A 21825-nucleotide genomic window follows, 5' to 3' on the forward strand; every position below is an offset into this window, starting at 1 on the left:
TCTCTTTCCCGAAATTCAGCCTTGGTGCAGAATTACAGCCACTAGAGCCAGTCCCACAATGAGCTTTCCTTAGGATGTGCCATTTCTGTGTCTGTAGCTGTTGAGGAGGAGAGAGGGGGGGCAAGGTGGAGAGTGGGGGTGTGGCCTTGACCAACTGCCACTTTGCTTGTTTGCAAGCCATGATGTCTCTCTCTTTCTCATGGGCGGGCCAAATTCTCTGGGCGGGCAAAGCAGAGAAAGGGGAGGTAACCAAGCTCCTTATGACATCATAAAGGGAAGATTCCAGATCGACCCATCTGAGCTTTCATTTTCTCAAAGGCAGAGCAGGATACCCAGGGCTCGGTTTACACTCATCGCCATTTCTAGCCACTGGGGGACCATAGGCAGGCTGGGGGAACTCATATTAATGTTAAAAAACCTCATAAAGTGAAATTTTCATGGGACCTTTAAATTAACGATAGCCATACATAGCCTATAGTTGGCAGAGTTGTGGAAGTTAATGTTGTCTCCCTGATGTTAACGTTTGTTGTTTATTTGATGAAACCTGCGATGACTTTACTTTTTTTTTTTATTAATGCTTTATTTGCAAATTCATAACAGTAAAAAAAAGAACAAGCCTAACATAAAAACGTATGCCAAGTGAAAAAAATATAGCTCAACAATGAAGCCACCCACATAATACTAAAATTAATAAATGTTTACAATTATAACATATGAGACCACAGAAGAGTAGGCCACAATAAATGGCTTTTCATGCCTCCCATTAGAAGGGGATCTGATATCTAAAATTTAGATAAGAGGAGGTTAACGAATATTTTATTATAGGCTACATTTTTTTAATCTTCTATAATTTCGAAAGCTGCATTTATGGATATGAAATTTGACAAGAAAAAATAGGATTAATATAAAATATTGGTTAACCTCCTCCTTTCTGAAATCATAAAACATTTAAAACTGCATCAGCGTTTAACATTGACGTTTGTTTAAGCCATATTAGGCTACATGAGAGGGTTTAATTTTGAGGTCCGAAAGGCACATCATAGGCCTCCTCAAGTGTAGGCTAATATTGTGATTATACAACAACGGTTACTGAAAAAATAAGTGATAATCAATCTGTATTCATATTGTGGAGCTATTCGCTCTTGAAGTACAAAAAAACCAGACAGGATTTCTAGTCCCTCCCTGTTTAGTCAGCCAGCCAATTTGAGCTGTAGCTTTGTAGAGACCGTGGGATTTCCCAAAGTGAATAAATCCCGCTCGCACATAAACACAAAACTGCTAGCTCCATCGTGTTGTAACTTACTTTATTAAGACATCTGCTGAAAAAATAATTGTATTCATTAGCAATAGCATGATTGCCGTACTGTTTAGTTAAAAAAAAAACATCCAAAACACCAAAGTACGAAAACATAGCGGACCAGACACAAGCTTTTATTTTGAAAAGTCGAAGCTCGGGGACGGCACCAGCCGGGAGGGCCGTGAGACGGGAGGTCTCTGGTCAGCCATACCCGACTAGGGTTGAGTTCTGAAACCCGGTTCCACTATGGAACCGGTTCCTACGCAACCGGTAGGAATCGGACCGGATTAGAACGCAAATTTCGGTTCCTCATTTTGGTTCCACTTAATGTGTCGACTGAAATATTTTCCCTCTGTTGCTCTGAAACGGACGTAAAAATATCACACTTTCTCTGTAGTCTACTGTTAGCTAGCTACCTTAAATGTAGGCTACTTTTAAAATGCCATATTTGCCCTCTGGGCTCACCAAAACGGACGTAAAAGCCTTTCTTTGATGTCATTTTTTCAGTTTTTCAAGAATCGGTTTAGGAATCGGAATTGTTTTAAAAGTACCGGTTCGGCATCGTAATCGTAAAAATCCAAACGATACCCAATCCTATACCTGATTCAGCAGTTCAGCTGAACTCTGGAGCGACAGTGATCACACCACAGGTCATCGGGAGGGGCTGGAAAAGTCCGTTGGCACTTTTACAGTCTATGGTTGAGCCCGTGACATATTACATGTGATAAAAAAAAGCTTGCTGTAATAATAATCTAAAGCCATTATTATATAATTATGTAGGCCTCAGCGTAAGGCACCTAGTCATGTCAGTGCATAACGGGCTTTAGTGATGCATACAGTTTTACCAAACAACAAAGATGATCACAATGTAGATTGAGCACTTTGAATCTGGAGCGTGTTGACCCGCTGGGGCCTGGGGCCTGGAGGCAGTTATTGTGGTGAAAAATACTACAAAGCAAATGTTAAAGATTAACATTTACAACAGGAGGGGTGCACACGTGTGCACAACACTATGCACACAGAGTTCATAGAGATATGTTGGTCCTACAACAATGTGCAGTAGGCCTATAATAAAATTAAATAAAGCGGTTCGGGATATTAGATCCCAACTTAACATTTTTAAGCACTTTATTAGTTTCTTAAACAAGTTTAAAATTTAAAACAGAAAACAGAAAAAGTAGTCTACAAGATCAAAATACACTCAAGACAGAAGAATCAAAACCAGACAAAACCTGTTTTCCCTCTACTGAGCTCCCAATTTGTTCACATTCCCTTCACAATAAAATCATGCAATTCTATTTTTCACAATTAAGGCAGATGGGTGACTGAAACCAGGGTCTACGTGTTTTTTTTTTAATCACAGTACAAGCCCGTGAATATTTTCACGTATGATTTGCGATGTTTTATAGCAAGTCTGTTTGGATTGTGGAGATAACGCTTTTATTGTGAAGGATTCTGGGCGGAAGCGTTGTTGTTGTTGCTGCTGGCGGGCGGAAGGAGAAGACAGACAGCCGTTTGGGCGTGGAGGTAAACCCATAGGGTAAACCATACAGCAGCAACATGTCTCGACTGAAACGAGCGGCTCAGATGGACTCTCTGGCGGGCTTCAGGGCGGAGAAGAAGGAGCAGGCCGTCCCTTCCGGTCTGCTGAAGGCAGCCAGGAAGAGCGGCCAGCTCAACCTGTCCGACCGAGGGCTCACTGAAGGTACGTTAACGTTAGCTACGTTAAGGTTTACCGTTAGCTTCAGCTCCACGGTTCCTCTAGTCTCCCACTGGCCCACAGCTACAGGTCCTCTAGTCTCCCGCTGACCCACAGTTACAGGTCCTAGTCTCACACTGACCCACAGTTACAGCTCCTCTAGTCTCCCGCTGACCCACAGTTACAGGTCCTAGTCTCACACTGACCCACAGTTACAGGTCCTCTGGTCTCCCACTGACCCACAATTACAGGTCCTAGTCTCCCACTGACCCACAGCTCCTCTAGTCTCACACTGACCCACAGCTCCTCTAGTCTCACACTGACCCACAGCTACAGGTCCTCTAGTCTCCCGCTGACCCACAGCTACAGGTCCTCTAGTCTCACACTGACCCACAGCTACAGGTCCTCTAGTCTCCCGCTGACCCACAGTTACAGGTCCTAGTCTCACACTGACCCACAGTTACAGGTCCTAGTCTCACACTGACCCACAGTTACAGGTCCTCTGGTCTCCCACTGACCCACAATTACAGGTCCTAGTCTCCCACTGACCCACAGCTCCTCTAGTCTCACACTGACCCACAGCTCCTCTAGTCTCACACTGACCCACAGCTCCTCTAGTCTCACACTGACCCACTGTTACAGGTCCTCTAGTCTCTCGCTGACCCACAGCTACAGGTCCTCTAGTCTCTCGCTGACCCACAGCTACAGGTCCTCTAGTCTCTCGCTGACCCACAGCTACAGGTCCTCTAGTCTCTCGCTGACCCACAGCTACAGGTCCTCTAGTCTCTCGCTGACCCACAGCTACAGGTCCTCTAGTCTCACACTGACCCACAGCTACAGGTCCTCTAGTCTCCCGCTGACCCACAGTTACAGTTCCTCTAGTCTCACACTGACCCACAGTTACAGGTCCTCTAGTCTCACACTGACCCACAGCTACAGGTCCTCTGGAATGTTTGTATATTTATTAAACCAATCACAATCGTCCTGGGTGGAGCTAAGCCCCGGATGCAGCAACGGTGTCCTGGCTAGGGGCAATGGATGTATTACATTAGATCAGGTAGGTCTATCACATGGATGTAGGTCTATCTGCAGGAAGGGGAGGATGTCAGGCTTTATCCCAGCACGGAACATCCGGTGATTATATAATAAAAAAGCGTCCTGATGGTAGTGAAACGTGGATATAATGCTTGGGGTGAAACACAAAAATTATTTAATTCATTAAAATTAGTAGGCCAGTGTTTACAGATTAATTCATAAATATGCCTCCTGTTAAAGAGGAGCATGTGTGCCTCAGGAGTTTTTACATCTGCAGGTTGCTACATGTCTATGTATATATGCTTTCTGCTCATTGTTGTCCACAACTGAGTGCCAACAGGTTGCATCCATGGGTCTCCTGGTCCTGTTTCACTCCACCTGATAGAAGAAGATGAACATGAGTGGCAGTGAAGATGAAGATGAATAAGTGAATTGTGTCTCAGTCCCTCAGGAAGTGTATCGTCTGAACGTGGACCCCCCAGAGGACGCCAAGCTGAATGTGTCCTTCGGAGCGTCAGATCGCTGGTGGGAACAGACTGACCTCACCAAACTGCTGCTCTCATCCAATCAGCTCACACACCTGTCTGATGACATCAGACTGCTGCCTGCACTCATCACACTGGATGTAAGTAACAGCAGCTCTGTCAGTTAGAAGCCTGGCTCACTAAGTGCTCCACCAAGTCATAGCCATGGTGCTGCTTCGTTGGCCTCTTCCCGCAGTTGGGACATCTGCTTCTGCGTCGCTGGAGTAAAATGTGGTCCGAGCCTCACTCGTTCACTTTAGAACTATAGAGCCTGCTAACTCACTTAGGAAACAGAGCATGGGTTTATTACTGGCAGTGGCAGATATTGATGAAAGTAGTTTGACTATGAGAAATCAGTAGCATTCATTAGAACATTTTGCTCTGCAGCTCCATGACAACAAGCTGAGCAGTTTACCCAGCGCTCTGGGAGAACTGCAGGAGCTGCAGCAACTGCGACTCAGGTGCAAACACACACACACACACACACACACACACACACACACACCACACAAACAGTTATAAAGTAACAAACTAAACTACATTGTGTGTGTGTTTTCGCGTCAGTAACAACCAGCTGCGATCCCTGCCGGTGGAGCTGTGTTCCCTGAAGAAGCTGAGCAGCCTGACCCTGCAGCAGAACCTGCAGGAGAGCCTGCCGGAGGAGCTGGGCCAGCTGCAGAACCTCACCCAGCTGGTAACTAAAACTCACACACTGTAGCCTCTGTGGCTGTGCCCTGTCATTGGCTGACCCAGGTGTCCTGTCTGTTGCGATTGGCTGAAGGACCTGTCCAACAACCACCTGAAGATCCTGCCGTCCAGCCTGGGCTGCCTCACCTGCCTGCAGAAACTGAACCTGTCCAACAACCAGCTCAGCAGTCTGCCCGACAGCCTGGCCCGGCTCTGCAGTGAGACTCTCTTTGTTCCGTCAGAAATACAACAGCACACCCGGTTCATTCTCACCGAAACCCTGAAACTCTGAGCTGTGCTTCCACAGACGTGAAGCTGCTGGACTGCAGCAAGAACCAGCTGACCGACGTCCCGGCCAGCCTATCGGAGATGTCCGCTCTGGAGCAGCTCTACCTCCGACACAACAAGCTCCGCCTCCTCCCAAAGCTCCTTGCACCAGCCCTCAAGGTAACCATAGCAACGTAAGCGTTTCCCCCCAGGTGTAGCGCTCACCTGACTGAGCTTTCTGCTGCTACTACTGAGACAGGTACAGTGTGCTGAGTGCAGTTTAATGCATAGGAGCAGGTAGATGGGTAATAATCTCATAAATGAAGTTTTCATTTATGAGTCATATTGTTTGTATTTTACACGCTTGTGACGATTATTGATTATTGATCATCATTAACATGACCAATTAACCACTTTAGGTCAGGGAATGTCAACACATTCTTTTCTTTTTGGAAACACTGTCTTTTATACATCAGACATTACAAAAAAATAAACAACGAAAACTGACAGACATAACTTTACTTAAATTAAAATAGTAGTTCAGTTATACAGCAAAAAACTGAAGTAAATAACACGTGTGTGTGTGTGTCTGCGTGGGTGTGTGTGCATGTGTGGGTGTGTGCATGCATGTCTGTGTGTTTTTGTGAGTGTGTGTTTGTGCTTGTACGTGTGTCTCTGTGTGTGTGTGTGTGCGTGTGTGTGCGTGTGTGTGTCTGTCTGTCTGTGGGTGTTTGTGTGTGTGTGTGTGTGTGTGTGTGTGTGTGTGTGTAGGAGCTGTACGTGGGGAACAACCACATTGAGCAGCTGCAGGCGGAGCAGCTGGCCTGCCTCACAGCCATCTCTCTGCTGGAACTGCGGGACAACAAGATCAAGATCCTCCCTGAGAAGATCACCTTACTGAGCACGCTGACGCGCCTCGACGTCACCAACAACGATATCACCACGTAGGTCAACGCATGACAACGCCGTGCAGGTTTCAGATCCATACAGACAACTGTCGTCACGTTTTTCACCCTGAGTATCTCTGTGTGCCAGTCTGCCAGCGTCTGTCAGCCTGCTGCCCAACCTGAAGGTGCTGCTGCTGGAGGGAAACCCTCTGAGAGGAATCAGGAGAGACTTGCTCACTGTGGGGGACACACTGGCACACACAGCATAATGCAAACACTTACTGACAAGTAGGGCTGGGCAATATTTCAATATTATATCGATATCGTGATATGAGACTAGATATCGTCTTAGATTTTGAAGAATTGTAATATCGTTACGTGGTAAGTTTAGTCTTTTCCTGGTTTTAAAGGCTGCATTACAGTAAAGTCATGTCATTTTCTGAACTTACCAGACTGTTGTAACTGTTCTATTATTTGCCTTTAACCACTTAGTCATTATATCTACATTATGATGGTTATTTATCTCAAATCGAAATGTGGAAGATATTTTGTGAAAGCACCAATTGTCAACCTTACAATATCGCTGCAATATCGACATCGAGGTGTTTGGTCAAAAATATCGTGATATTTAATTTTCTCCATATCGCCCAGCCCAACTAACAAGTGTCTAACATGGGCAGCATGGTGGCCCAGTGGTTAGCACTGTGGCCTCACAGCAAGAAGGTTCTGGGTTCGGTTCCGGACCTTTCTGTGTGGAGTTTGTATGTTCTCCCCATGTCTGTGTGGGGTTCCTCCGGGCGCTCCGGTTTCCCCCACCATCAAAGAACATGTACTAGGTTCTCGTGTCAGTGATCAAGGCACTGGCTCAGATCTAGAGTTGGTCCCCGGGCGCTGTAAATGGCTGCCCACTGCTCCCTTGAGGGATGGGTTAAAGGGGCGCTATGCAGTTTTGGCAATTCCTTCGCTGTTTTCTCGCTTTTTGCTCGCAGGTTTCTCTATAGAGCTCCCCCTACAGCTTCAGAATAGATATAGCTGCTGGCACCTCGCTCGGTCAGTCTGCCGTTTCCTCTTTCTCTGTTCCTCCGACAATGCTTTCCTAGCTTTCTCGTTCTTTTTTGCCGGCTCAGCCATGACGATAGTGTGAAAAACTCCATCGCTACCTTGTTCTTATAGCTAGCCGGTTCCTGGATGTGTGCAGTGCCGTGAAGCAATCCGTTAAACATTGCGAGACCTGATATCACGCGATACTTCCTGATGCTGAGGCTGGCGGCTCGGCGGCCGAAAGTAGCAAGGGTTGGTTTTTCTGCTCACAGGCGCTAGGGGGGAGCGAGACGACCACCATTCAACCCGAAAAAAGTCATATATAACCATTCCAATGACTCCGAAGCTGTTCAGTTAAGGTAAATTAAGCACAAAAAACCCCCCCGGCATAGTTCCCCTTTAAATGCAGAGAATGAATTTCGCTACATGTATGTGTATGTGACAATAAAGTACCTTTACCTTTACATGTCATCTAGATGTTAAATAAGTGAAGTAGAGATATAAAACACACTATAGATTGTGGTTACTTGAGGAGACAGGAGCACAGTGTCAGCCCCAGAGCTACAGGCTGTCTGTCTGTTTCAGTCAACATTTCTGTAAATGCGCCAGTGTGGGCCAGACGGCTGATTTTCAACTGTAGTCCTAGTTCCTATGCACGCATGTTTCATGGTGGGAGGAAACCGGAGCACCTGGAGAAAAATCCACGCAAACACGGAGAGAACATGCAAACTCCACACCAAAAAGGCTCTGCCCGGACCAGCGATCGAACTCTGCACTGCCAACGCGCCGTGAGGCAGAAGTGCTAACCACTGAGCCGCCGTGCCGTGTCACAGTAACCTCCGTGTAAAAACACACTCGCCAGAGACGCCTGCGGGCATTCAGCTGCTCACGCTTTGCTAGCCATGAATCACGTCAGTCAGATATCGTTCAGTGCGCTGTAGTGAGATAGCTTCAGTAAGACAGAAGTGTTCAGAGGTGTGTGTGTGTGTGTGTGTGTGTGTGTGTGTGTGTGTGTGTGTGTGTGTGTGTGTGTGTGTGTGTGTGTGTGTGTGTGTCTGAATCAGCTGTTCACAAGAACAAACACTGGCATTCATATTCTAACTCCTCCTCTTCTGGTGTCCTCATCACAGAAAGGAACCAATGAGCTGCTGACATATTTAAGAGGAAGAATTAAAGGTACAGTTCACTTTTTGGGGACGCGTCGGACACGTTTCCATTGTCTTGTCTGTAATTGTTTCAGCAAAGGTCACCAAAAGGGAATGACTTCTGGTCCCATCGGAGTTTGTCTTTACCACATACACAATCATAGGGAAAGAAGGGGCTGTGACACGCTGACTATTTAATATTATATAATATGTAATCTTTGTGAGAAATGACTCTCAAGTCTGATCCGCTGCATCCAATAAGTCTTCCAAAGTCATCCAGAGGGGGGCTCAGGTGTGCGCACTGAGACGGCAAGAGACCGAACACAAAACATCAGCAGGCCAGCACCGCTCATCCACTGGGAACAGGGCAAAGGTCAACGCAGCAGCAGTCAGCGGACAGCCAGGGAAAGATCCAGATAGATGTCGACATGTGACATCCCCCAGAGAGGCACAATCATATGAGGACACCTGGAACTGTGACGTTTAGACGTTAAAAGACAAAGCCAGTGGGCCCGCTTCTGCTCCTACCGTGTCTCCATGTGAAGGGAGGTTCAGGTGTCACTCGTTTAGTGTAAATTCAACCGCTTGACAACTGTTCAAATCTGACCTGTGATTGTGATTGTCATGTGATCTGACTCAGGGTGCCACCAAATTGTCGCATCTCTTCAATGAAGGAAATCTTGCAGATGAATTACATGGATTAGAGATAGAAAACAGTGTTAGAGTACAGAGATTCTATTGGATTTGGTCATTGCATTGTGCACCCAAACCCTGCAGTTTCCATGTTGACGTTATTTTCTGTGTCTGTGTGTCTGTGTCTGTGTGTTTCAGAGGATCCTGAGAGAACGGACGAAGGGCCGACAGCCATGACGTTACCCAGCCAGGCCAGAGTCAACGTGCACAGCATTAAAACTCTCAAGTTGTTGGAGTACAGGTCAGTGATGCACCATGCGATAACCTTCATCAAGGTGTGGCGATACACACAATCTAGTGGTGTCATCACTAGCTTCACACACAGCTGGCATCTTGGTCTGCTCACGCAGCGTTCTACCTTTAGTTCCGTGTTCTGCGGCAGAAAGGCTTCATCTTTGTGTGTGTGTGTGTGTGTGTGTGTGTGTGTGTGTGTGTGTGTGTGTGCAGTGAGAAGCAGGCGGCTCATGTTCCAGATGAGCTGTTTGACGCTGCAGCAGGTCAAAGTGTCACCACTGTTAACTTCAGCAAGAACCAGCTCACCTGCACCCCTCCCAGGTACACACACACACACACACACACACACACACACACACAGCATCACTGTGTGACGGAGATCACAGACTGTAATGTGGCCCCAGATGCCTGACTGTGTGTGTGTGTGTGTGTGTGTGTGTGTGTGTGTGTGTGTGTGTGTGCGTGCGTGCGTGCGTGCAGACTGCAGGAGTTCCTGTCCTCTCTGTCAGATATCAACTTGGCTTTCAACAGACTGAGCTGCTGTTCTGACATCTGCAAGTTCCTGCAGCTGGTCCACATCGACCTCAGGTACACACACACACACACACACACACACACACACAGTGTTTACTTGGAGCACTGCAGCTGCCTGTTGTCCAAGGTGACGTCTTCAAATGTCTCGTTGCGTCCGACAGTCTGAAACCCAGAGACAGCACAGTTGACCGCCAGTCTTTAATTCATGTCTGCCGCTGCAGTCTGAATGCTTCACACACAGCATGTGAGCAAATAAGAACTGCGTGTCCACAGTGTATGAAACAGGCAGCAGAGTTCTGTCCTGTAATGACTGATGACCACAGAGTGGATGAGGCGAGTTAGAAATGGGAGTGAGGTGAGTGTCATGATGATCTTTATTAAAGTGCCCATATTATGAAAAAAAAATTTGGGGTGTTATTTTGTGTCTCTGGTGCTTCCACACGCATATAAACTTTGAAAAAAAACATCCATGCTGTTTAGAGTGAGATACAGGTTTCTGAATGTGTCCTGCCTTCAGTCTCCGGGTGAGCTGTTCAAAATCTGCACGGCTTTCTACGTCACTAGCCGAAACGAGGGACCTAGGGGGCTAACTGTTACCGCGTTCTCAATGGCAAAACACGGCTACAACACAGACAAATTCACCCTAATCTACAAATTGTATGTATTGTAAATTGTATAGAACTACTTAGATGTCCCTGTTCTGCAGGTATTCCACACAAAGTTGGAAGTGCGCCCTCGTTTAGAAGAAGTCTCCCGGCTAATCCTTCCTTGTACAGGCTGAAGTTGGAGAAACCGCTAGCTAGCTCATGTAATCCTTACCTAGCTACTGGGCATGTGCGACTGACAACAAAGATCTTACAGAAGTTGAGGGGTCTCACTCTGTAGCTAAAACAGAGAGCTCAACACACAGGGTGAAAAGAGGAGCTGCAGCAATGTGCAGTACAACAAAAATATGGTGTTTTTAGAAAATTCAACCATGTAAACATATTCTGGTACAATTTCAAATTACAATTATGAACCTGAAAATGCGCATAATATGGCCACTTTAAGCCTCAGAGCCCATCTGTAGGAGAAAGTGTGACACCAGGGTTTGATAGTACTAACGCGTCGATGCGTTTCAGGAACAACCAGCTGAGTGATCTACCGTCTGACATGAAGAACTTAACTAAACTGTCCTCCATCATCCTCAGTTACAACAGGTGAGTCGTGACTCGGGGAGACAGACACACACTCACGGGTTAGCTTCTGATCACTGTCACATTATGTGTGGATCCTGCTAGCTGCTGCCGCTCTGCGCTGTGGGCTACACAGGCCGAGCTTCTGTGGGAGAGCAGTGCTCATGTGGAGCTCACAACGCTGATCAGCGGATCGCAAAGGGAGGGGGGTTGGGGGGGGGGACAGGGATTGCTAACAGCGCTCCATGGTTAGCTCTCTCACCGGGGAGACCTGGCTCCCGCCGGAGAGCCATGCTCATCAGCGCTAAAGTTAACAGCATCATCAGCAGGTCACCTTTGTGAGAGGAGCTGTGTAATGATGCTAACTACCCCCATTTAAAGTGAGCGGAAAGACCTGTGTTTTTGCAGACACAGGATGTGCTAATGAGGCCTTACAGACGTTACTGCGTCCTCCACGATGGCCGGAAGGCGCAGAACCAGCTCAACTGTCTGTGTGCACTGATCACAGGTTCAAGTCCTTCCCTGAAGTCCTCTACCACGTGGTTTCCTTGGAGACGGTGTTGCTCGGTAACAACCAGGTGGGCAAGGTGGACCCTCAGCGTCTGATGAAGCTGGTTCGTCTGTCAACGCTGGATCTGTCCAACAACGACCTGCTGAGCATCGCTCCGGAGCTGGGCCTGTGCACCAGCCTCAGGTACACGCGCACACACACACACACACACGCTAATAATAATGGATTTAATCAACAACTGTAAGATGTGTGTGTTGTCCTCAGGAGTCTGAGTCTGGAGGGGAATCCTTTCCGTGCCCCCCGAGCAGCCATCGTGGCCAGAGGGACAGATGCCGTGTTGGACTACCTGCGCAGCCGCATACCCACATGACCCTTTTATCAATGTGGGGCATTTAAATGCATCAACGTGATTGCTCTTCATGTTACACAAGTCTGCAATAATCCACAGCTGCGTGTGAAGTAGGGACGTGATGGCAGCACCTCTCCTCTGAAATGGATCTGTCTGCAGTCCACGGATGTGTCAGAGTCATTTTGGACAATCAGATACATAGTGATGCCTGCACGTGTGACCAATGACAAAGACTCTTCTCTTGATTGATTGATTGGTTGATTGATAATAAAGTTGTTGCTGAGAATTGGAAGGAGTGGAGTGAGTCGTATAATAGGGTCGCAGCAACACAATTTGTTTTGGACTCCAAAGCTGCACAAAATAAATAAATGCCTTGACATTTACTTATCACAACACCAGAACCACAGCTGTGAAACCACAATGAGTTCATTCAGAGGAAAGCTGCTGTACAGTTGTTGCAGTGCAAGCTAGAAATGAGTGTAAAGCACCCCGTGTCTCTGCAGCACCACAGGCGGTTAACAGTAATAAGGAGCAATCAGAATATACACGCTGCCGAAAAGGTGAAGAGGCTTACATTCCAGCCCGCTCGGCAGAAGAGTCGACAACACCTCTGGACTCAGATCCTTCCTCTGGCTGATGCAGCCGACAGTTGCAGGAGTGGTGGGATAGGTTGTGCAGGTGGCAGGACTTGGGAGTTGTATCTGAAGTCTGAGGTGTAGAGGGAGAACAGAGTGGTACCTGTGCTATGCACGTGTCCTCACTCAGGCATCCTTAACGGTTTCGATGGCCTCCCTACCCCCCGAAAAAACGGATCCTGGAGTTGTCAGCCGGTTTCTCAGCACAATGTGGCTTCTCAAGAGAAGTGTTAACGGTGCACACTGACCATGAGCAAATCAAAGCGAGCATCACAAGGAAACGGAGGATGCTGCTTCTGGCTGCAGCTCCCTTTCCAACCAGCAGAGGATGCTGCTGCTCCGCCACGAGATCAGATCCCAACATCATCCCAGTGCATCCAGGTTCAATCTTATAGGCGGTTGCATATATGAAGAAAACACATAACCCTAAAAAAAAAATTCTAACAAAAGGTTTCTCAGCTGTTTTGTAGTATTAGGTGTCCTTAATAACATACTAAAAGTTTACCAAAGTTTGACCACTGGAAAGGTGTAATTTTCAAGATGCATGTCCAAGATGGGCAGGACGCCCTTAAAATATCTTAACTCCTCTAATAGCTGAAATGATGTTTGTGTTGAAATGAACTAGTTCAATGTATTATAAATCACCACGTTCCATTCATTTGAATATAACACATGGAGATAAAATAAGAGCTGGGAAATAAATGTGGCATTATAAAATAAGAATCCCCTGAAATAAAAAGCAGCCTAACTTTTTTTTAAAATAGAATTTCATCAAAAGTTTGGACACAATTTCTCATTTCAGTGAATGGGAAAGTGTCTAAACCTTTGACTGGTACAGTAGGTTGACACATTTATAACAATTGCCTCTTTAATTTTATTTTATTTTGTGTAAATAAATGCCGTTCCATACTGTAAATCCACCGTACAGTACAGTACAGTAGGTGCTCGGAGCGCTAATGACGGTGCAGTACCTCTTCCAAGCCGGCAGGGGCGCTGCATGACTCCCCGTCTGCCGACGTCGCAGAAGTGTCTTCCGGGTCAAACGTCTCATTACCCCGCTGCGCTCCTCCAGCAGTCCTTCCGGCTTGACCGCCATCATAGACAGCAGGTAAGACTTTAATGTTGACAACTATCAGAGAAAAGCCGCGTTTAATCTCTGCCATCCGTCCTTCTGTACAGAACAAACTAACACTACATCCATCTGCTGACCTTACGGAACATCTGTGGGCAGTATTGTAGCTCCCCAACCAGTCAAAAGAGACAAAAAAAAGTAGCTAGCTCCATGTCTCTTCGTTCTGCACTGCAGCAGCTCGTATTGCTCCTCACAGCCACACTGATAATTATTTATTATACATACATATGTACAATAATGTTCAGAGACTACTGTAGTTCCTCTGTGTGTCAGACACGATACATGGTTTATAAATTCACCTTTTTAACGTTACATGTGTTAATTCTCCGTTAACGTTACTGTTTCACTGCCGCTAGCTAACTCGCTCAAGTACCCGTATGTGCAACACGTTCCAGTCATATGTAAATAATGTGCAACATGTTTAGGGAGTGTGTATATAATGTGAAACATTTTCTCACACATGTCTATATTAAGGGAACATGTTTCAGTGACCCTGCTCTCTGCATTAATGTATCTGCTGTAACTGTGGATGCTAGTAGTACTGTACTGTTAGTTGTCCCTATGGGCTTACGTGCAATTTAGTGTCCCAAATTATTTTCCAAAAGATGAGGGTCTTATTTGAGACAGGTTAGGGTAGCACAGCTGGTTTAGCAGGTTCATCATTAATTAAGGACATTGTATGGGGAATTTGGGAAACTAAACTGCACGTATGCCGTCCCTATGTGTCTGATGCTGTTAGTGTTCCCATGTGTCCCTATGTGTCTGATGCTGTTAGTGTTGTCTCCATGTGTCCCTATGTGTCTGATGCTGTTGGTGCTGTCTCCATGTGTTCCTATGTATCTGATGCTGTTAGTGTTGTCCCCATGTGTCCCTATGTGTCTGATGCTGTTAGTGGTGTCCCCATGTGTCCCTATGTGTCTGATGCAGTTGGTGTTGTCCCCATGTGTCCCTATGTGTCTGATGACGTTGTCCCCATGTTTCTGATAGCTTGTGATGTCCCTGAGCAGCTAATAATACACGTGTGTATGTGTTTTCCGCAGACATGGCTATACGCTACCCAATGGCCGTTGGCCTGAACAAAGGCCATCCAGTCACCAAGAACGTGACTGCTCCCAAACACAGCCGCCGCCGTGGGGTGAGTAATGTTACCTGTCGCTGACTCCCAGGTAGACCCTGCTGGGCACCTGACTCGCCTGGTCTCCCAGCTGTAAACCCCTTCGTCAGTAGACTGGGATACTCAATGAGCAGTTGGTTTAACGTAGGCTCGCTGTATTCCAGACACTTGGCCTTTTTTCCCACAAATTCTATAAAATACTTTAATTAATGGGCAATATCTACACATCCTTGTCTCCTCCTCTTTCGACTCCGACTAAGGGCCGTTTCACACTGGCTGCGTGGCGTGAGCGCGTCGGCTGTGTGGCGTGTCCGTTTTTATTTTGGCTCCCATGTTAACCGGTTAGAGCTTTCACGCTGCCTGTGTGACACGCGCGGCTCGAGCCGTGCCGAAAACGCGTTCCTGCTAGAAATGGGACCGGCGTCTATTTTTCACGCGACACGCAAGCGTGTTGGAAGCATTTCCAGGCAAAATAGAACACGAAAAGATGTTTATATGACATTTTGACACAAATACATTTAATAAGTGACATTTTGATGTTTTGAAAGTCTCTAGGTTTTGACATAAATGCAGATATAAATGTATGTTGTATATAACTATCGATTTTCAAATATTGCACCTGTCAATACAGAACGAAATATTCTGTAGCATATTTTGGCGTCAATACTGCCGATGTTGTCTTTGCTGTAATCAAATCAGTAAATATTTGTGTAACATGAAGTCTACTACTGCTTGAGTGCCGTTTATCAATGGGAAACATCCATGTGTACAGACAAGACTAGCAGCAGCGCCGCGTCAGACACGTTTCTGGTGTGAAAAGACATAGAAAAATCCACGCAACAGAAACGCCACGCTCAAGCCAGTGTGAAACGGCCCTAAGCTCCAGTCTCCAGACCCAATCGCTTGGAGAAACCAGCGGGAGTTTCCGAAGTGCGCCTAGGTGCGTTCCGAAAATGGGGAGGGTTTTCGGCCAGGGCGACAGGCAGAACGTACTGGTTTAAAGCATGAAAACCACCATCAAAATGACAAATGTTCGCCTCGTAGAATTTTTACGAGTTATTTTTTTCAAATGTTTTCACTTTATGATGGGGTATACGCGTTTACAGAGGCATTTTGTCTGACGTGAAATTCCCAGCTGTTAGGAATACCGTGAGCCCTCACAGTAATCCGGACCCATTGTCTACTTTTCAAGGTTCCTTCCAAATGATTTGCACGTGTCAATCAAACTTTGGTATGTGTGTAAGACCTGCCCCCAGAGACATGTAAACCAATCAGGCGTAGCTTTCTATGCATTGATATCTTATGGGGCTTTACTGTGCTTACTGCGTCCAAAGTGGAATACAGTGAGTCTACGTTGCGTATTTCTGCTGTTATTTCATAAGTGTTCAGCAGTCTGTGTACAGATTTTGTGATGAAGTGACAGTTGATCCCTGAAATCCAACCTGTATGTGTCTCCTCTCACCAGTAGTGCTATTTATCAGTCTGGGTAGTTTTGGTTTGAGTTGCCCTGTGTTGCAGATGTCTGCCTTCTGTCCAATCTAATGGAACTAGATGGCACTCAGCTTGTGGTGCTCAAAGTGCCAAAAAAAAAAAATACATTTGAAAATTCTTTAAAGACCTGGTTGTCATGTAGGATCCATAGTAGAAAGGAAACGGTCAAACTAATGACTGTTCTATAGAACGTAGCGTAAACTGTGGCGACGCTCTCAGGCTGATCTAAAGTGAAGAAGTCTAAAAAGTCACTTTTGTAAATGTATGCAGTCATTTCAGTGTTCTAGACATGCTGCAGGAGATGTAGTGGAGCCTGTGTTATGGGTGAACCTGTGGAGAGTTCACACAGCTGAGATGAGGCGAATCGTTGTCTTTATGCACCTCCTCTTTCCTCTGCAGCGTCTGACCAAACACAGCAAGTTTGTTCGGGACATGATCCGTGAAGTGTGTGGCTTCGCTCCGTACGAGAGGCGAGCCATGGAGCTGCTGAAGGTGTCCAAGGACAAGAGAGCCCTCAAGTTCATCAAGAAGAGGGTGAGTTTGTATTTCTGCTATCGGAGCACGTAAAGCTGCCGCACGGTCTCAGTAGCACTTCTGCTCATTTCTCATCTATGAGAACTGTTGGAGTGAAAGACAGACTTTCAGTGCTGAAGGCTTTAGCAGGAAAAAAAAGCTCCGTTCTGACGGTGATGTTTTCTCTGCTGAGTTGTTGTTGAGTCAGACTGACGTTGCTGTATTTCCTCCCCAGATTGGCACTCACATCCGCGCCAAGAGAAAGAGAGAGGAGCTGAGCAACGTCCTGGCTGCCATGAGGAAAGCTGCCGCCAAGAAGGACTAATCAGTTGCTTTAATAAACGTTTACTACAAACTACAAAATCCAGACTGTTGGTCTGTTTGTCCTCTGCTTTGCTCATCAGGTCTGAGCTCTGTTCTGTGTTCAGGATATTGTGCATATTAGTCATGCTTCAAAATACTAACATGGTGCACTGCAATTCACAAGTTGTCAATAGACAACGTGTGAATGGGTGGACTGGCTCTGCCTTCTGTGGCTGAGGTTACGGAAGCTGGGCTTAATTGGTGAACTTTAGATGAAATGCACTGACGTGATCACTGATGCATCTGAAATATGACTCAATAACTCATGTTTAATGCCTGGTGTAAGGATGGGCCGCTTATTTACCGACCTTTTAATCAGACCAACTGTACAGCATGAGGATGTTGGTCAGTGCTGTAATAACTATTGCATTCACCAAAGCTCTGAAGCAGAGCTCTTCAACGGTTGTCCTCGGTTACTGCAGGGGGCAGCCAAATTATAAATTTTCTAGTCCATATTAGAATTCTTGAAAGATGTCAGAAAAAATATCAACATGAATCCAACATTAGCAAAGATAAATCAGCCTATGAGTTTACACAACATTGATGATAGGTTTTCTCTGATGTACAGAACCCTGAAGCTGTTTTTGTTTTATTTTCAGTTTATTTTGAACATGATAAAACTAAAAGATAAGAACATGTAAATTCCATTACAAGCAAGAAAACCAACAAAACATATATTTTAAGATTATTGTATATGATTCCAATAAGGATTTCCATGTTAAAGAAGTAGGACTGTCACATCCTACCCCCTTTTTTTTCTACTTTTATACAATTTTATTCCTTCACTTATTTATACATGTATACTTATACATGCATATATACCTACTTACACGCACATATAAACATGCATACACACTAGGGGTAATTTCTACTGGAGACGGGCAGTGGCGATTCTAGGATTTTTGCTACGGGGCCAATCATAGACTGTATATTAATATTAACAGTATATGGGGCCAATACATTCTTTTGGGATGCACCCCCGTTTGTCCGTGATGGATAGCAATATCAGTTTGTTCAAGAATGTTCCAAACATTTACTCACACTGTTTCCCACAGGATTCTGAAAGACTGGGGTGGGGCGGGCTGATTCCTGACCTTCTAGGGTCCAGGGGCAAGGCCCCCCCGCCACCCACCCGGGAGAAAATGTACCTTCTAAAGTTAATGGATCAATCTGGTGCACTTTGAGAGGAAAATTAAGAGGCCAGATCTGATTAATTTTGTGCTCTGTACACAACTGTGTCCTGTGTAGTATTATTATCTTTAATAATTCGGAGACACTGGGTCACATGAACTGGAAGTTATTGAAGAAAACCCCATGGATTAACAATGACATTAAAATAGAACATACACTGAATAATTTACATAATATATAACAAACACGGACTTACATTTTATAAGTTAATATATGTATCTAAAATTAACATGGGAAAAGGTTCTGGTCTGAACATACTTGTACAAAATGCATCATCCAATAATGCTTCTTTCAAAAGCACCTCAGGACACTCATATTGATTCACAATATGGGATTTAATTGGGCTACATTAAATAGACAGATTTTTCCCCCCTTGACTCAATTTTTAAAACAAAAGTGCAAAAAGCCACGTTTGGTATTCGGCCAAGTGTTCCAGTGTTTGGTTCCAGCCAACAATTTTAATTTCTGTGCACCGAAAAAATTAACGTTAAATCACGGAAAACAAAAAAATAGCAGTAGAACAAGAATGGAAAAATGACTCAAAGAACAGCAATTTTAGGCCTACATACTGTATTTTTGTGTCTGTACAAAGGATCTGAAGAGGTGTGGGCCTCAGACAACTATGAGGTGCAGTCATTGATGTTACTTGTTGCCTATTTTCGTTACATGTTGATATATTTCACATAGAATTACATATACTTACAAGAAGAATGATTGAATTCATAGGCAGGGTTTGATGTACTACATGCATACAGGTCATTTTAAAGGCATGGTGTCTTTGCTCTCACCCTTCTGTATTGTATATAGTCCTATAGTAAATAATGTTTTGAATTATTTAGCGCTATAAAACAGTAATAAATTGTCAAATGAATTGATATGTGAGCTATCACAATTGGATTACCCTACCAGAGAAGGGATATGTCCTGCTACGCTCTGCAGTGGCCTGCTACGCCATGAACTACTACAAATTCTATTTCTAGTCATAGTTCCATTATCTTTATTGTGACTATTATTGCCACCGTTCGTCACACCCCCAACCGGCACCGTCAGACACCACCTACCAAGAGCCTGTGTCTGTCCGAGGTTTCTCCCTAAAAGAGAGTTTTTTCCTTGCCACTGTCGCACTAAATGCTTGCTCTTGGGGTAATTACTGGAATTGTTGGGTCTTTGTAAATTAAAGAGTGTGGTCTAGACCTACTCTATCTGTATAGTGTCTTGAGATAACTCTTGTTATGATTTGATACTATAAATAAAATTGAATTGAATACGTCCTAATGATATAAGCAAACATATTTCCCATACCACTGGGCCCAGGGGACGCTGCATGAAAAGGTGCTGGCTGTGGATCACTGCTTCCCTCCTCCATGGCTGTAGCATCAGGTTCACAATCCGTGTCCCCATCATCAGACCAAGCTTTGGTGTCATTAATAGTATCAGCAAAGATTAGGTTATTCAGGAAAGTAAGGTTTTGATATATTTATACTATGCTTACATAATAGAATAAATAGCAAACTGTAGGGACACATGTTGAAATAACAGCCAGAAAATAAAAAAATATATATAAGTTCATATGTACTCACACAACATACATACACAACCTGGTATGTCAACCATGTTGTTCTCCCCCACTTTTTAAAATCCCATTTATGTGTGTTTTGTAAGTGTCAGTGATCGGCCCCTATTTTAAACAATAAAGAAAGTAAGACGTCTTTTTCTTATACATAGTTAAGAACTATTCTTTCTGGCAGAATTAATCATTATGATCATTATTAATTATTTCCTGGATTTTGTATCACCACAGTCCGTAAATGTATGTAGAAATGCAGGAAATGGGATTCAAATGGGATACATAGGTTATGCGGATATACACAATACATATTATAGACCTTTATCTATCATCACTGACATGACAGGCATGGCAAATAGGTGTATGGCTATAAAAAACAATTGTCACTCTTCCACTTGATTTCACTTGAAAACATCTACACTTAATAACTGATGCATTTTTTTTTTTCATGCTCATATTTGAAGAATATTTATAATCAGGGCTGTGTATTGGCAAGAATCTGGCGATACGATACGTATCACGATACATGGGTCACGATTCAATATATTGCAATATATTTCGATACTGTGCGTAAGGTGATATATTGGGATTTTTTTAAAGTATAATTTTAGAAAAACTAATATTTAAAAAAAGACATGATGTTCGTAGAAGTCAAAGAAGTTTAGGTAAAAAAATTCAGTGCACAGAAAATCAGACTGCCAGTTTGGGATTGTGGTTTACAGCTTCTTGGTGAGCTAATTTTGATATGCTAAAATAGGCCAAAGTTCAGCCATAGCTACATTGTTAGCTTCTAGCAAAAAGTCAGGCACTGCTAGGCACTGTTAGGCAAGGACACTAGTGGTGTGTCTCAGCATAGCCATCTAGTGGTAGGGGGTTTAAACAACATGAACGTGAACCACTGTCTTACATGAATATTTTTGCACGTAAACTAAAAAAAATAAAAATAAATCGTTATTGCATTTTTGAAAATCGATACAGTATTGCAAAATAAAATATTGCGATACTCAAGTATATCGATTTTTTCTTACACCCCTAATAATCATACAACTAAAAAGAGGTCAACTTCTATGTCTTTCAAATATGATATTGAAAAAGATGAAAAATACTGAATCCAAGTTCTAACTATGTTTTCCTTCTTTTTAACGCCGTTATTTTTCTTTTTGTTGAACTGTCAAAAAATGAAAATAAGGGGGCTGCACTCTTGCCATGTAGGCGGCTCATGTACACACACCCATACACATTATTTTTTCTAGCTACCACCTACACGCGGCTATCTATCTATCTATCTATCTATCTATCTATCTATCTATCTATCTATCTACACTCCATGTTTTTATCTGTCAGTTATATCAAACCAAATAATAACCCATCCAAGCTAGACATGATATACAACCCCAAGAACAATCCAGTCGGTACACAATCCCCTCCAGTCCTTTTCATATCCATTCAATATATTCATTTTAAAAACACTCTTAAAATTGCTCATTGTTGTACATTGCTGTACCTCTTAAGTGATGTTTGCTCTCTCTCTCATTTGAAAACAACTCTTGGATACTGTCCGATAGCTCTTGATTATTTACTTTATACATGATTTGTGCAGTTTTTAAAGTCAATAAGATTTTTAAATTTGAATGCTTTTAGTTTGATGAAGAGTGGGTTAATTGGTGCTCTATAAGTGGTTTTACTTAGGCTACAATTTGTTGAAATGAAAAGGAATAAATATATATATATGTAGAGAGAT

At 44.3% G+C, this 21825-nt stretch overlaps 2 protein-coding genes across 3 annotated transcripts in view; both read left to right on the forward strand.

The window, feature by feature from the left end:
* The first annotated feature begins 2748 nt into the window (after positions 1-2748).
* lrrc40 (leucine rich repeat containing 40) overlaps positions 2749-21825 on the forward strand; it is a 29275-nt gene continuing 10198 nt past the window's right edge. The window contains exons 1-16 of one of the 2 annotated variants that reach the window (XM_031311798.2): positions 2749-3002; positions 4475-4656; positions 4943-5016; positions 5120-5249; positions 5337-5460; positions 5550-5689; positions 6281-6453; positions 6545-6635; positions 8568-8613; positions 9414-9516; positions 9723-9830; positions 9990-10097; positions 11165-11242; positions 11727-11912; positions 11994-12125; positions 15188-15191. In XM_031311798.2, coding sequence (XP_031167658.1) covers positions 2858-3002; positions 4475-4656; positions 4943-5016; positions 5120-5249; positions 5337-5460; positions 5550-5689; positions 6281-6453; positions 6545-6635; positions 8568-8613; positions 9414-9516; positions 9723-9830; positions 9990-10097; positions 11165-11242; positions 11727-11912; positions 11994-12099 — 1794 coding nt within the window. In that variant the 5' untranslated portion in view covers positions 2749-2857 and the 3' untranslated portion in view covers positions 12100-12125; positions 15188-15191. Of the gene's footprint in view, positions 3003-4474; positions 4657-4942; positions 5017-5119; positions 5250-5336; positions 5461-5549; positions 5690-6280; positions 6454-6544; positions 6636-8567; positions 8614-9413; positions 9517-9722; positions 9831-9989; positions 10098-11164; positions 11243-11726; positions 11913-11993; positions 12365-15187; positions 15192-21825 lie in introns of those variants that run through there. The other variant, XM_031311797.2, reaches the window with a different exon arrangement.
* rpl36 (ribosomal protein L36) lies at positions 13723-17326 on the forward strand. Its single transcript, XM_031311831.1, has 4 exons — positions 13723-13821; positions 14886-14980; positions 16850-16984; positions 17199-17326. Exons 2-4 carry the CDS (start codon positions 14888-14890, stop codon positions 17286-17288), a joined length of 318 nt encoding a protein of 105 aa, XP_031167691.1. The 5' UTR covers positions 13723-13821; positions 14886-14887; the 3' UTR covers positions 17289-17326.

Source organism: Sander lucioperca, chromosome 11 (genome assembly GCF_008315115.2).
Source record: "Sander lucioperca isolate FBNREF2018 chromosome 11, SLUC_FBN_1.2, whole genome shotgun sequence".
NCBI lineage: Eukaryota > Metazoa > Chordata > Actinopteri > Perciformes > Percidae > Sander > Sander lucioperca.

Excerpts from the sequence above, each read along its gene's own strand:
- rpl36 (XM_031311831.1), top strand. The coding sequence starts at position 14,888 with ATGGCTATACGCTACCCAATGGCCGTTGGCCTGAACAAAGGCCATCCA. Across the intron at positions 14,981-16,849 it reads AACACAGCCGCCGCCGTGGG|CGTCTGACCAAACACAGCAA; the intron begins GTGAGTAATGTT and ends TTTCCTCTGCAG. Across the intron at positions 16,985-17,198 it reads TCAAGTTCATCAAGAAGAGG|ATTGGCACTCACATCCGCGC; the intron begins GTGAGTTTGTAT and ends TTTCCTCCCCAG.